General features: G+C 37.4%; 3 protein-coding genes across 3 annotated transcripts; 2 read left to right on the top strand and 1 right to left on the bottom strand.

Annotated features, from left to right (window-relative positions):
• Window positions 1–433: 433 nt before the first annotated feature.
• LOC137734658 (acyl-CoA-binding domain-containing protein 6-like) lies at window positions 434–6,378 on the top strand. The gene is made up of 14 exons (XM_068473914.1): window positions 434–705; window positions 1,850–1,975; window positions 2,433–2,510; window positions 2,593–2,706; window positions 2,866–2,932; window positions 3,051–3,112; window positions 3,201–3,340; window positions 3,424–3,550; window positions 4,393–4,507; window positions 4,635–4,723; window positions 5,010–5,093; window positions 5,200–5,517; window positions 5,596–5,655; window positions 5,780–6,378. Exons 2-14 carry the CDS (start codon window positions 1,859–1,861, stop codon window positions 5,951–5,953), a joined length of 1,545 nt encoding a protein of 514 aa, XP_068330015.1. The 5' UTR covers window positions 434–705; window positions 1,850–1,858; the 3' UTR covers window positions 5,954–6,378.
• Window positions 6,379–7,295: 917 nt separating this feature from the next.
• On the top strand, window positions 7,296–11,684 carry LOC137735621 (protein ROOT PRIMORDIUM DEFECTIVE 1-like). The gene is made up of 3 exons (XM_068475066.1): window positions 7,296–7,448; window positions 8,138–9,782; window positions 11,048–11,684. The coding sequence occupies exon 2, from the start codon at window positions 8,311–8,313 to the stop codon at window positions 9,571–9,573; it is 1,263 nt and encodes a 420-aa protein (XP_068331167.1). The 5' UTR covers window positions 7,296–7,448; window positions 8,138–8,310; the 3' UTR covers window positions 9,574–9,782; window positions 11,048–11,684.
• Window positions 11,685–12,735: 1,051 nt separating this feature from the next.
• On the bottom strand, window positions 12,736–14,635 carry LOC137733656 (probable CoA ligase CCL5). The gene is made up of 3 exons (XM_068472802.1): window positions 13,161–14,635; window positions 12,954–13,059; window positions 12,736–12,864 (listed from the first exon to the last, which is right to left on the bottom strand). Exons 1-3 carry the CDS (start codon window positions 14,633–14,635, stop codon window positions 12,736–12,738), a joined length of 1,710 nt encoding a protein of 569 aa, XP_068328903.1.
• Window positions 14,636–15,167: the final 532 nt, after the last annotated feature.

Below are 15,167 nucleotides of genomic sequence, written 5' to 3'. Positions count from 1 at the left end.
TAATTTACTGAACAATTATGGAGGTCATAGAGAGAGGGGTGCGACACATAGAGAGAAGAGAGAGATGTATAATTGTGATGTGTGTTTTATTTCACCTCATTGTGCCTTTATTTATAGTAGTAGTGAATGCTAATTTATCACCCTTTAGGATTACAACTATAATAAAATACTATCTAACCCTATAAAATATTCCAACGTATCCTTAGATACATTAGGATTTATACAATCACATTGTTAATTTAATAGGACTGTAGCAGGGCAAATATTATATTATTTTTTTATTTTTAATTTTGTTCTGCTTTAGGAAAAAATCTTCATTAAGATTTATACTTAATTTAATAGGACTGTAGCAGGGCAAATGTTATATTATTTTTTTATTTTTAATTTTGTTCTGCTTTAGGAAGAAATCTTCATTAAGTCCAAAAGTCGACTTTAATTCGACAAAAAAAAAAAAAAAAAAAAAAAAACGTCGACTTTAATCTTCTACTGATTCCGTCGGTCAGTACGGAGACACTGACAAAGCCAGCCAAATGATCGCCTGACGATACAGAAACAGATCTTAACGGTGGTATTCGACTCTTCCCTACGAATCACTTAATCGCCACCGTCCGATCTCCTCCACATTTTCCTTCAGATCCAACTCTCCGGCCGCCCATCTCCTCCCTGATCTCCTCTCGATAATTGTATTTCCCTCGCAATTTCAAGGTGCATAATAGTCTCTTCCCCTCATTTTTATGTCAAAATATGAACTCACCTCATTAATTTGGTTCTCAGTTTACCCCATCGATTGAATTGTCTGTTTGTTGACTTATGGATGGATGTGGACATTTTTGTTTGGTTGCTGAGGTTTTCGAGAGAGAGATTGGAAATTCAATCTTCATCTGAGGTGAATTATGATGGATTTGTTTTGGAATTCAGAAATGTGAAATGGGCAATTGCAATTTTGTCACAGGATTGAGTCTTAGTCCTTTTCTTTTGATTGGGGGTTAAAAACAAAGATTATGTCATGCTTAATGGTAACTGAATTCAATAAATATTCAAATTCAGTGTTAGATAAATTCTTCGTATCAACCGAATTTGTTCGCTGTTTCTGTTAACTAAATCGAGAAAAACAAGACAGAAAGGAAGAAGATTGGTTGCAGCTTAGCAGTTTTTTCGGATACAGAGTGTTAGCTCAGATCATTAGTCTCTTTTTTGGTGTTTCGAAATGTTTCACATTCCTTTTCCTTCTCTGGGGTCTTCATACTGTTTATTGTAAATCCTTTTAATGAGAAATGGAATTGGATTAATTTTAGAAAACAGTACGATAGGATATTACTGAAGACACCTTGGGCACTGAAGCGATTCGGAAGGCTGGTAAAGGAGCCCTCTAATCTTGGGAAGGTAGCAAGCAAGTAAAGGATTTTAAATAGAAAATGAAAAATAAACCTGCAAACTGTAATAGATCTTTGTTGTTCATGAACAAACCACTGTAATTGCTTTGCGTCATTCTCTCCACAGCTGTGCTCTGGGTTTCGCAGGATTTTTTGTTTTTTTCATCTAGTACTAGTAATTTTTATGTTGCACATTTCAAATTGCTCTGCTATTTACTAGCTAGCTACATTATAGTTGATTCCTTCCGGTAGGCTACAATTTCAAGTGGGTTTTTATCATAGTATTTCTGAAATGATACATAGTGGTGATTTTTTTTTTATTTTTTTTTTTAGTTTATGCTCTCAAACAGGGACTTTGTTTATCCTGAAATGTTGGTGGAAGTAATGTCTGTTTATTTTGCTAGTTCTTTACTCTTTTGGTCATTTAATATTTTCAATATTTTAAAGCGAAGCTAAATCAATTGGTTCACTTGCAGACAGCTTCTATGGGAAACGAAGGGATTGTGAAAAATGTTGATACCAGCAGTTGGCAAACAGATTTGGCCTGTGACCAGTGGATAGCACTCCCTGTTTCTGGTCCACGACCACCAGCTCGCTATAAGGTACGCATATATTTTTATTTTAGATAAGCTTAGATTAAAACCAAAGAGAAATGTCTTGTTAAGTTCACATTTTTTTCTCCTTTTGTGATTCCTAAAGTCATTTTTTTGTTACAGTAAGTGCAAAATCAAACTCTTTGTTTATATTTTTGTTTTTTTTTTTTGAATACATAACGATATTATCTACATTAAGGGGTGGGGGAGTGGGCTAAGGCTCAAAATGGGCTAGCCATAATTATTTGGTTCGAATTTTCCTTTGGCAAGAATTGAACCTAAGACCTCTCACTTACACGTGAAGAGGAATTCCACTAGAACGTAGTACTAAGTGGCTGAAAAATACTTTTTGTTTATATTTAATTTAATACTTTAATTATCTGTCAGCAATATTTTCTTATATTTTTTCAAGAAAAGGAAATTGATCAACCAAAGACTTACCATGCTATTTCTATTTTAACTGTAGCATGCTGCTGTAGTAGTGGATGAAAAATTATACATTGTTGGTGGGAGTCGTAATGGTCGGCACCTATCTGATGTTCAGGTATTGTACATGCTCATGTACATTTTGACTTTGAGGTTCTTCTTTTTTGTGTAATGTATGTAGTACTGGACTCTTCTTGCAGGTCTTTGACTTTAGAAATTTGTTGTGGTCTAAAATTAAACTGAAATCCAATTCCGATAAATTTGAAGACAGTGGCTCACAGGAAGTTCTTCCAGGAATTTCTGCTCACAATATGGTAAAATTTCATGAGACCAGTAAATCTTTGCGTTTATACGTGCATATTATTTGTTTGTATATGTCCAATTCGCTTTTTGTCTTGGCTTTCGTCCCCTTCATTTATGATTCGACATGGTTTTTATTATCCAACTGAACACTTTTGTCTATATCTTGGCAGGTTAGGTGGGGAGACAAACTTCTTCTTCTTGGTGGGAATTCGAAGAAATTGTCTGATAGTATAATAGGTTTGTTACTAGAACAACCATCTTGTTAGTTCATGGACAATGTAGATCTATCATGAGACATATGATAGTGCACTTTAATTGGTGTTTAAAACCTTTTGCAATGTTAATGGACTTGTAGTTTGGTTCATCGATTTGGAAACACACCACTGTGGCATCATTGAGACCTCAGGAAATGTACCGGTATGATGGCTGAATCCTTGTTTTTCCTTGTGCTATGTACTTTCAACTGTAATTAACCTGTTTGGTATGCATGCAAATTATTTTTCAGGTAGCTCGTGGGGGGCAGTCCATGACATTAGTCGGTTCTAGACTGATAATGTTCGGTGGAGAAGACAGGACCAGAAGATTGTTGAATGATGTTAATGTTCTTGATCTAGAGACAATGACTTGGGATATGATGAAAGTAACGTAAGTATCCATACACTTTTATTTTGAAACTTTTGTGCCATGCTTTTAGAAGAGTTCCGCATTACTTTTTTATGTTATGATAGGCAGACACCTCCAGCTCCTAGATTCGATCACTCAGCTGCAGTAAATGCTGAACGCTACCTTCTAATTTTCGGTGGTTGTTCTCATGCTACTTTCTTCAATGATCTTCATGTACTTGACTTGGAAGCAGTAAGTGCTTTACTGATTACATCAGATCTAGTCTACAAATTCTGCAGTCTGTTCAAACACACACGACATAGATGTGCATTACTTAAATGATTTGATTTATTAATTTACTGTTTAAAAGATGATTTCTGATAGAAGCGTACTGAAGTGATTATTGAAAACTTACGCAGAAGAATATAGTTGGAATTAATATGTTCTTTTGTAATGAAGGCAACAACTATTATCAACAAATATGAGCTTCTGAGAACATATTTCATTTTATATTTATAAAATTAAATAGATCCCTCTTTCACATTTTTAGATTTGTACCAAAAGTGCTATTCATTGTAAGAGCTCCTTTTTGTAAATTAATGAGTATCTCGTGTTTTTTACTTCCATCCTGCTGTATGCCTAGAGGCCTGAATTGAGTGAGCTAGGAACATCTTTCTTTGTTTTATTTTTTATTTTTAAATTCTTTTATTGTTTGTATTTGTATACTCTCTTCGGTCTTGAGATCAGAAAATTCATACTTCATTTGAATCAGTAGAGGACTGCATGCATCAAATTTATGATGTGTGGTCCACTTGCCATCATGGAATGTTAAAGAGTTTTTGGTGAACTTAGACATTATATGGTTTCGGGAGCATAACTTTTGAAAGTTTTTCGTATACCTTGAAAGATAATTATGCCATCCTAGACTAACAATAAGAATAGGATGAATGAAAAATTACTGTTAGTTGTAACCGAAAAATGAATCATTAGTAATAGTATGATATTCCATGCTTTTTAAGCTGTACAGTTTTCCAGTTAATTGCCGTATTTTCTCTTTTTATGTTTCTTGCCCACAATTTGCCATTACTTTTCAGATGGAGTGGTCCCAACCACAAATTCAGGGTGATCTTGTTGCTCCTAGGGCAGGTCATGCTGGTATAACCATTGATGAGAACTGGTATATAGTTGGTGGTGGAGATAACAAAAATGGTATACATAATTATTGCTTACTGAATCTTACTATGAAACTATGCCCACTAAATATGGAACCGTGGCTTTTACCTACTGTAAATGTACTTTTCTAGCTTTTTATGACATAGACTGTAAAATTATACAGGTTGCCCCGAAACTCTGGTGTTAAATATGTCTAAGCTAGTGTGGTCGGTCTCAACCAGTGTTAAGCAAAGGGATGCACTCGCTAGTGAGGTCTGTTCATTTCTTTGATTATATATGTTTCTCCGAGAAGTTTCAATCCGAAAGAAATTTGGTTGACTGCATCCATTGACATGCAGTTCCATAGAAATACTAAAAGAAAATATACTTGTGACGTTTGGTCATTACTCTAGTATGACTTGTGCACCACGTTGTTCCATAAAAGGTTTTTTGCTCCAGGTGTAACTGAATATCGTTTATGGATCATGCCTTTTATGACTAAACATAAAATTCTAGTTTATTGGTTTGTACTTGAGCTATGAATGTGATTCGGAAACAGGGACTCACTGTCTCCTCAGTGACCATAGATGGAAAGAAGCATTTGGTTGCCTTTGGTGGGTATAATGGGAACTATAGCAATGAGGTATGTTATTCAATGACATATTTCATGTTCATTATTTACAAGCCTATGTTGCGTGAGGTATCTCGTGCATTCCCTTATATGGTTCTTTGCGTTTCTTTTATTACAGGTTTTTGTAATGATGCCCAAACCGAGGGACTCATCACAACCCAAGATATTCCAGTCACCAGCAGCAGCTGCAGCGGCAGCTTCTGTTACTGCTGCATATGCCTTATCTAAAATAGAAATTTTTTATTCCAAAACAGCAGAGCTGAACTCCAAGGGACCTGAAAACCATCATTATGAACAAGATTTAACTGTTGAGGTAGAGGCCCTTACAGAGGAGAAAAGTATGCTGGAGTTGTCACTTGTGGAAGTCAAGGCGGAAAATTCCAGGATCGGGCAGAATATTGAAGAAGTCAACAGTACTCATGCTGAGTTGTCCAAGGTATACTCGTTAGAGACACTGGTTACTAGGGTGATTATGTGTTTTGGAGTTTCTCATCCTTGCAACCTTCCCTTTCAGGAACTTCTTTCAGTCCAAGGACAACTAGTAGCTGAGAGATCAAGATGTTTTAAATTGGAGGTTTCTCCTTTCATAATTTGTTTTAACTTATTTGGGTTGGGTTGGGTTGTTTATTGACGTGCCCTGTAACGAATGTAATGTGTTCTACGTAGCAGCTGATTTTGTTCTTACATTGTTTTCCTAGGCTCAAATCAGTGAACTGCAAAAGAAATTAGAATTGGTGCAGTCCATTGAGGATGAGGTGCAAGCACTTCGGGGTCAAAAATCTGCATTGGAACAGGATGAGCTCACCTCATCTGCTCAGAGACAAGGTTCTGGTGGGGTTTGGCGGTGGATTGCTGGGGGTGGTGGCGACTGAAAAGGGTCGCAAGGTCAGTTCAGGAAAACATGACAAAAAGAGAAAATGATAGAAGTCAGTGACGAAACATTTAAATGGAAAGCTCATACACCTGGTTAACTGTCCTAGCTCCGTCAAGAAGGTGAGGCAGATCCCAGCAGCGGCCTACTGGAAGCGGTGGCCTACAGAAAGCGTTCTTTTACGATAGCCAGTAAAAGGATGAAAATTTAGAGTCTTTAAGTTATAGGATTTTTACACACCATGTTTGTTTGAAATTCATGAACATCCATTTGATCATTTTTTTTCTTCATCTTTCTATTTATATTCATGTTTAAATCGATAGAGCCGTTGGATTTGTATTGTGTATGTACGACACAGTTCAAAATCTTTATGTCCTAGTGGTCTCAGAAAAAAATTGATTGATATTTAATTTTCTTGGCTAACAAGTTACTTGTACCCCAGCCAACCTCAATTATGCGGATCTACTTTCACACCGTCAAAACCAAGGAGGCCCACAAACACTACAAGGACAAAAGATCAATTCCACAGCAGATCTTACTGAAATCCAGTACTAAGACTCGGTGTTTGTTTGCCCTTGTTTAGTTCCAATGGAATGGATTGCCTTAGCTAAGACCGCTGGTCTGTGTTTGGTGCGATCACGGACCAACTTAAATAAGATTAAGTTGGACTCGCTCTGACTAAAGGCTTTGCTAGGTTAGTTTGGTGCGATCACGAACCAACTTAAATGAGATTAAGTTGGACTCGCTCTGACTAAATGCTTTGCTAGGTTAGTTTAGTGAGACCTCCGAAAGGTATGAGATTGCTAATCCTAGATTCACTCGAATTGGCTCGAATTGCAAAACCCATATTCGAAAATGACCAAAACACCATGCAAGAGTAAGGACCGTACACAATGTCAAATTCGGGACGAAAATGAAACAGGAGGTGAAGTTGGGGACCAATAAAACATTACATCTCTCTACTTAGTATTAGAGCCATGTGGTATTTCGCTTTTTCCAAGTGAGAGGTTCTAGGTTTGATTCTCGTTAAAAATGAATTTGAACCACATTATTGTTAGTTCATTGTGAGGCTAAGCCACCCCTCCCACTTGAAATTTTTTTCAATGTGATAGGAACACGGATTGGTATACTACGTGTCACTATATAAATAATGGTGTGATTTGTGTGCTAAAAAGTTAATAACTTAAATAAAAATTTTTATCACTTACATAAAAACACGTGATGTATCCCGTGTTCCCGTCACAATGAAAATTTATCTTTTCACTTAGGGTACGTGATATCGTTTGGTTAAAAAATAAAAAAAATAAACGTTTTGGATCTCTTTCATTGGGCTGGAAGTGCAGCTTCTCGCTTGTATTTGCACTGCCGAGGTTTTCATGCTCCTCTTTTGACTGCAACTTCAAACATGAATGCATCAATTTGCAGAGCTTCTCCATAAATACACAAGCGTCGTCCGTCTTCCAAGCTCACAACGACGATGAACGCTCCTATAACCGGTCAGTCTCTCTCTCTTGACAGCTCTCTTTGTATGGTAGAATTAAGGGTGTAATTAATTGTACTCGGTATTTCTCCCAAGTGATTAGTGATAGGGAAGTATTTGGAAGATTGGGTTATGAATTGCATCCCCTTCGATTTTTTTTTTGTTTTTGTTTTTCTTTTGCATTAGTGAAGAAAGTTTATCTGCATTTCATCAACAAACAAGAACGCATTTGGCTAATTATAATATTCTCTGGGCACCCGATAAATCTCGGCCGATAAACTGCAGAATGGGGAGGTTTTAAGAACATAGAAAGAGGAGAAGAAACGCAGAGAAAGGGGAGGAAAAGTTGTATTATTAGGGTCTAATTTATCCTTTACCGCGGCGGGTGCCATTGAAGCATGGTAACAAATCTTTGGGGGGATATTGATGCAGTTGAAGGTTTCGGGCTTCCTTTGATTATCGGGCGATAGTTTTAGGGGGATGGTAATTTATAAGATAGATGAGGTTTTTAATTTCGGTTGGAATCAGCCAACATGGAGTTAACCCTTTCAAAACCGAAGGCCAAACTCGATTATTCTTTATTTCACATGTTACTCAGATTCTTCTATCGTTTGTTATGATGATTCAGATTATTGTAATTTCTCATACATTTATGTGGCGTGTTTCTGATTGATTCGTTGCATTTTGTGCCTTTGAGAATAGCAGGCAGTGGCAGATGTACAACCCAACCAGAACCTTTGATGAGGGCTGTGTAAGTTGGTCATCACTAAATATACAGAAAATGAATTTTTTTTAGGTTCAAAGAGTTTGATTCTTGTGGGACTTGAGATGAAGAAAGTCGAACAAATTTGGAAGCTTAACCCACCAAATTAGACCCCATGAGAATATTCGAAAGCTCCAAACTCAGCCTCTTCAAGTTCAGAGCTTCTATATTAAGCTCACAAGTGACCCCTTTTGGCCCCTTCAATTCCTTTGTACAAAAAAGATGGCTAAAGCCTGTAATTTCAGCCCGAACACGATTAGAAGACCGAACCAGGGACTCAAAGCTAGACAAACTCACAACCCACCTCAAGAAGCTCGATATCATCCTAAAACTCCACGACCTCATGTCCAATCGGAAACGTGGACCCTTTGTGTCCTTGCAACTAATGTCTCGATGGAGGAACCTTGTGGGGCTTAATGTAGGCATTGGTGCCTTTGTTCACAAATACCCACATATTTTTGAGGTGTTTACGCATCCGGTGCGGCGCAGTTTGTGTTGCAGGATCAGTAAGAAAATGAGGGGTTTAATAGAGGAAGAGGTAATGGCTATGAAACAATGGGAATTCGAAGTTGTTCATCGTGTAAAGAAGTTGTTGATGATGTCTGTGAGTGGCACTCTGCATGTCCACGCTTTGGGGCTGGTCAGGAAAGAATTTGGATTGCCCGAGGATTTCAGAGAATCCATCCTTGGTAAATATTCAAAGGATTTTAGGTTGATTGATTTAGAGGTTGTAGAACTGATTAGTAGAGATGAGAATTTGGATGTTGCTGAAGTTGAGAAATGGCGAGAGAAGGAATTTAGAGAGAAGTGGTTGAGTGAGTTCGAGACAAAGTATGCATTCCCTATAAATTTCCCAACAGGGTATGAAATCCAGGCAGGATTTAGAGATAAGTTGAAGAATTGGCAAAGGCTTCCTTACGTGAAGCCTTATGACAGGAAAGAGGTTGTCAGCATTCGTAGTTGTGGAGGGATAGAGAGGTATGAGAAACGGGCGGTTGGTATTCTTCATGAGTTCTTGAGTTTGTCAGTAGAGAAGATGGTTGAGGTTGAAAGATTAGCTCATTTTCGGAAAGATTTTGCTATGGTCGTTAATGTGCGGGAGCTTATCTTGAAGCACCCTGGAATTTTTTACATATCAACCAGACGTAATACTCAAACCGTTTTTCTTAGAGAGGCATATAGTAAAGGGTGCTTAATTGAGTCTAATCCGATATATGATGTTCGGAGGAAAACTTTAGACCTTGTTTTCCTTGGGTGTCGAAATACTAGAGGAATGCCAGCTCCAGAGGAAATTAAGGCGTTCAAAGTAGATGGGGATGCCAAAATGGATGGTGACTGGGTTATTCCAATGTTAGAGAACTTGGACAATGGAAGTTGAAATTGGTAATTCAAGGTTTCATAAATACAATGCGACTTGAAATTAGTGAAATGGATATAATTATTGAGCGATGGAAAATGTTAACCCCTTGATGATGATCCATATTTTTCAGCATGTGTCATCTGCAAAATAACTTAAGTTGAACCCTTCAATGAAGACTGCTTGCCCCCAACAGACCACTCTAGCTGACTCAACCTGCCGACGATGTGGTAATGACACTTCCCTCTTAAGAAATATCTGTTGATATTTATTTTATCGCAGATGATCTTAAACGTATGATTATTTTTGTGTTCAAATAAAGGATCTTCTACTTGGTCTGATAAATTTTACTATTTAGTTTACAATGCCGCATCATTGTTTATTCGTATACTTAATTTTGTTCTAGTAATGGCTCGCTAACCACCAATATAACTTTTAGAGGATTATTTATACCATATTCACTATCCATCTCATAATTTGATCTAGTGCTGAAACCAGTATATGTGAGAACATGAAAACCTCAGCTGGTCTTGAACTTTAAGAAAGTCTGGAATACTTGCACATGCCATATTAACCTTTACTTGTATGCTGGAGAGTCGTATCTTCTTTCTTGGGAAATACTCTGTCCTTTCATGTTTACTTTATGCATAGATCCATATGAAATTTATGTTGGTCCAGATGCCAAACTAAGATAGTGAGCGAGGAAAAGAGGTTCAGAGTTAGTAATTTTCCGTTTTATAATATCTTAAGAATGGGGAAGAAATTTCTTCAATAAATTTTGTAGAAATATTACATTTCCACATAGCAGATACAACCCAAATGCTGAAAGTACATTCTTCAATAATTGCATTCTCCAATAAAGACATGATGTGGTTTCTTTTCTTTTTTGGTAATTCGAATGATACAACAGGATGGTGGTCTCACTCTATGGACGAGTTTTGTTGCCTTTTTTTCTCCTTCTAACATTAAGTGATTAACACTGTCCATCTGGTTAAATAGTTGGAAAAACTAATTCTCAGAAAGGTTGGAAAGAGATGATAAAAGAGGTCCAAAATGTTGTGGTTGATACTTTTAGTTTTGTACTGCAAACTCTCTTTGTACTCATATCCCTTCATGGATGAATTGTTTGATATTAGAATTGCCTCATGTATGCCGAAAAAGACTTCTTGCCTTAAACGACGATGCCTTTGTATCTTTCATAAAAGCTTAATGACTTTAGCTGGCCAGATGAATCCTAGGGGGAGGGGCTAGGTGTTAGGAGGACGACTTGATATTTTACTATATCTTGTTGAAATGAGTTTTTACTTTGTGTGTTTCTTGCTTAGTCTTTGTGACTTGTCTGATCTGTCATCTGTTCTACACGTATAACTCCATTTTGCTATGTTGTGAAAACAATGATGTGGTCATATTTTTATATATTTTTATCAAGTAGTTCCTTTGGATTTTGCATATTTGAATGGGTTACATGCATCAATTTTATTGTTTCAATTTGTAGGCATTCGATACTGGAGTTAGATGAAAAAAAAGTGGAAAATGAGATTTTCGGATATCTAGAGTAATTCCAATGGAGCAAGAGGCTAATTCACTGCGCCAAGACATATGCATTACAATAAGAAGATGAAACTACATAGGTTTTGGAGATCAAATTGACATGGGAATGCTATCAATTGACTTCAGGAGAGACTTAATAGCTTGCCGTGGGTTTATATTAAGGAGATTCATTCTCCTTGTGAAGACTATATTGCCACCAAAACTATCATATTCACAAGGGCATAGGGCTTTTTGGCACAACAAGGAGGAAGAGCTTTTCTAGGGTTTTGCTTTCCTAGGGGTACAATGTAGCTCTGTCATGAATATTTAATTTCCTTTTGGCATTGTTATTATCAAGTTTTTCTTACTATCTTTTGCTATTCATAATGTGCTTAATTTTTATTTAGATGCTTGATCACCATCGAGGTTTTAATTTAGTTGATTTGATGCCAGTGAGAGTAGATATCATACTTGGGTTTTAGCTTCTTGCAATTAGGATTTATGTGATTTTCCAACGATTTCCATATAGCTAAATGGATTCTTGTTTAAATTCGTCTAGATGTCATAGAAAGTTAACATGTAAGGATACTTTTGATGCAACTAGATACCATGTCCATTAAATAATTTAGGGAAATCGATCATCAATATTAGAGAATTACTTGTTGATTACATATTAAGAGGAATTAAGCAGAATTGGTTACGGTGAATTCGGATGCCCTGGGTCTTGTTTTCTATGTTTTCAATTCATTATTTCAATGCGTTTATTTTTCAAGCTTAATATAAACTTTCAGTTTAATTAAAATTTTCTCTACTTTCCGTTAAAGCTTCTCAATTGTAATTTGTTTCAGTTTAGTTAGTAAAACTTTTAGAATCAATTCGATCTTTGATGGGACGATATTCGTGCTGATTTGCCATACTATCATCCTATTCGTATACTTTCGGGCATTAAAATTCGAGACTTAATGAAGCTAATCTTGGTCATCTAATTTTCGCAATGAACAACATTACAAGACTGCCTTGTTTTTGGTGGACGAGAGGGAAGTTAGGCTAGAAGTCTCCTTGCCCGATATATCAGGACATATTTCAGTGGCTCATTCAAGTCATTAATCATCAGGACCTCTCATCGAATTACTTCAACTCCCATAGTTGGGTCACCATTCTTTTTCATTTGTAAGTGAAAGATCTTTAAGTTCAATTCTTGTCAAATGAGAATTTGAACCGCATTGATTGCCCATGGTGAGGTTAAATTATGGAGGTTTTTTTTTTTTTTTTTTTGTTTTTAACAAACGATATTATCTACACTAAAGAGTGGGGAAGTGGGCTAAGCCTAGCTATAATAATTTGGTTCGAATTCACCTTTGACGATAATTGAACTCAAAACCTTTAATTGACAAGAGATACATATCACTAGACTGCAATACTAAGTAGCTAAAAACTTCCATAATTGGGTGTAAAACATATGATGAGTGAACAATACATGCTAGAAAAACATGGGTTGGTTCTTGGAATGGAAAACATGGATCGTTCTTGAATGGAAAAAACACAAATGTACAATTCTAACGACAATTACGTGCTTCGTAATCTCCAACTCCTTCCACCTGAAACTTTATTTTTTGATAACTCCATTATCCCAGAATGGCAGATAAAAAGGCATTACAATCTAGAGACTATTTGCTGTTTGTTTTGTAAAGTAACCAGTTCCTTCCTTAAGATTTTACTTGCTGGTGACCGAGGAATGGCAGAGATGAAGTGCACTCTTCTTATTTTTTTGTAGGGAGCCACCTGAAATTTTCAAGTACAAAAGTTACAAGACTGTTACTCAAGATTAATGGCTACTGAAAACACATGCAGAATCAAGATTTAAGACCGACCTGGCCGGCAACAAATTGGATGACTTGGTCTTCAGTGAGTCCATCTGGAGTAGCTGCTCTCACCACATATGCCATCGGTATTTGTCCTGCTTCTTCGTCTTCAACACTGCATTCTTTAATCATATTATATACACAGATAGATATATAGATATGGATACAGATAAGCCTGCTCATGAGCATACAGAAAGAGGGAGGTAAGTTACGCACGGTATAACAGCTGCATCCAGAATTTGAGGATGACTCAATAGTATGGCCTCCAGCTCCGCCGGAGCAACCTGGTATCCGTTATGCTTGATGAGCTCCTTGATCCGATCGACGATGTAAAGAAGTCCTTCCTCATCAAAGTAACAAAGATCACCAGTTTTGAGCCAGCCATCTGAGTCAATAGTTGCAAGTGTTGCTTCCACATTCCCCAAATACTCTTTCATAATAGTAGGGCTCTTCAGCCACAGCTCTCCTTCCTTATACGGCGGCAAGGCCTCCCCAGTTTCGACATCCACTATCTTAGCCAAAAAACCCGGCAGCAGCTCCCCACAAGAGGCGGAGTGAGCCTTAGCCTGCTTGTCTGAAATGAAAAAAGTTGCTGCACCACAGCTTTCCGTTAGGCCATAGCCTGGTCTCATCTCAACCCAAGGAAACCGCTTTCTAAACTCATCAATCAATTCTTTACTCAACGGTGCAGCCCCTGAACCCACCCTCCTCAGAGAAGACAAGTCGCTGGCAGTTTTGCTCGCATGCTTTACTAGTCCAAGAATCACTGGAGGCACAGCTGGTATGTTGCTCACTTTGTGAGTTTTTATAGCATCCAACATGTTGTTGAGCTCAAACCTTTGCATCAAAACAGTGGTGGTTCCTCCGCAAAACAATCCAAGGCCGAAGAAAGCGAGCCCGTAGATGTGGAACATAGGAATGAAGCACAAAAATACATCGTCTTGCGCTGATGTTTTGTCCACCGTCCATCTGAGCATTGCGATAATGGCAATGAAATTTGCATGTGTTAGAACTACACCTTTACTTATCCCAGTAGTCCCAGAGGAGTACAAAATAGCAGCAGTGTCCGACTGAGTTGGACGGGCTTGCATCAACTCCGTCGGAATGGGATCACACCCTTCAATCAACTCTTCAATGGTGAGTGAGGTATCATCATTCAACGGCCTCGATGTTAAGATTGTAGGCACCCCAGTTGGGACCAATTTGTGAAGCTCCTCAGGAGATGAAATAGCAAGCTTGGCGCCCGAATCGCGAACTTGCTTGCCGATTTCTGACTCGGTGTTGACCGGATTTGCCGTTGTTAAAATTGCACCAATTGACAACACTGCCATGCATATGGTTGGGTACAAAAGTGAGTTAGGGGACAAGAGAAAAACCACATCCCCTTTTCGAACACCAAGTCCCTGGTACAATCCTGAAGCGAGAGCATGAACTGAATGACGAAGCTGTTCATAGGTAACTCGCCCGTTGGTGGCCGAGTCAATGAGTGCAACTCTTGTCTCGGCCTGATGACGGGGTGGAAACTGCGACAAAACAAATGTGGCCGTGTCGAGGTTATGCCTGGTGGGGACTTTGTAACGGTGACCAAGGTTGAGAACGGAGTGATATATTCCGGTTTTTTGATCGAAACCATTTGTAGTATCTCCGGCAACGTAGACTCCATCCCCGCCGGAGAACTCTTCGAGAGACATTATGCTGTTGGAAATTGATGTGTTTGCAAATGTGGTACATTAAAGTTTGGTGTAGCATAATGCAAATAAATAGGACAGTAATTAGGGTTAAATTAATGTTTTTCGAAGATGACAAGATCGAGGCTTAACATTGTTTAAAACGTCAATCAAAGTTGGGATTATAGTTAATTGCTTCAAAAATTCATATGTTCTTAGACCATCTTCAATCATTGTGCTAAAAACTAAAAATTTTAGCCCAAAAAATTTAGGTTTTTTCTAACCCTTCTAGCCTAAAATTTAGCCCACAGATTATTAAATAATGAATTTAGGCTAATTTTTTTTCTTCTTAAAGTAACTTTTTTAAAAGAAAAAATAATGTAAACTATCATAATTAACATTTTAACATAAAAATATTTAGATTCTAACAAATATTGAAAAATCACAAACCGACACCATGAAACTCGTTAAACACTATGAAAAAAAATATGAAACACATAAAAGATTTTTTTTTTTTTAATTACTTTAGTCGTTAGATTTAAATTTGGACCGTTAA

Source organism: Pyrus communis, chromosome 5 (genome assembly GCF_963583255.1).
Source record: "Pyrus communis chromosome 5, drPyrComm1.1, whole genome shotgun sequence".
Taxonomy (NCBI): domain Eukaryota; kingdom Viridiplantae; phylum Streptophyta; class Magnoliopsida; order Rosales; family Rosaceae; genus Pyrus; species Pyrus communis.
Note: the sequence above shows the minus strand (reverse complement) of the source record. Positions and strands in the feature narration are given on the sequence as shown.

What these genes read in the sequence shown, in the direction of transcription:
- LOC137733656 (XM_068472802.1), bottom strand. Translation starts at nt 14,635, where the DNA reads ATGTCTCTCGAAGAGTTCTCCGGCGGGGATGGAGTCTACGTTGCCGGA. An exon ending in CTGGATGCAGCTGTTATACC is followed by an intron (nt 13,060 to 13,160) that starts GTGCGTAACTTA and finishes TAAAGAATGCAG; the next exon opens with TGTTGAAGACGAAGAAGCAG. An exon ending in TCCAATTTGTTGCCGGCCAG is followed by an intron (nt 12,865 to 12,953) that starts GTCGGTCTTAAA and finishes TGAAAATTTCAG; the next exon opens with GTGGCTCCCTACAAAAAAAT.
- LOC137734658 (XM_068473914.1), top strand. Translation starts at nt 1,859, where the DNA reads ATGGGAAACGAAGGGATTGTGAAAAATGTTGATACCAGCAGTTGGCAA. An exon ending in GAATTTCTGCTCACAATATG is followed by an intron (nt 2,707 to 2,865) that starts GTAAAATTTCAT and finishes ATATCTTGGCAG; the next exon opens with GTTAGGTGGGGAGACAAACT. An exon ending in TGGGATATGATGAAAGTAAC is followed by an intron (nt 3,341 to 3,423) that starts GTAAGTATCCAT and finishes ATGTTATGATAG; the next exon opens with GCAGACACCTCCAGCTCCTA.
- LOC137735621 (XM_068475066.1), top strand. Translation starts at nt 8,311, where the DNA reads ATGAGAATATTCGAAAGCTCCAAACTCAGCCTCTTCAAGTTCAGAGCT.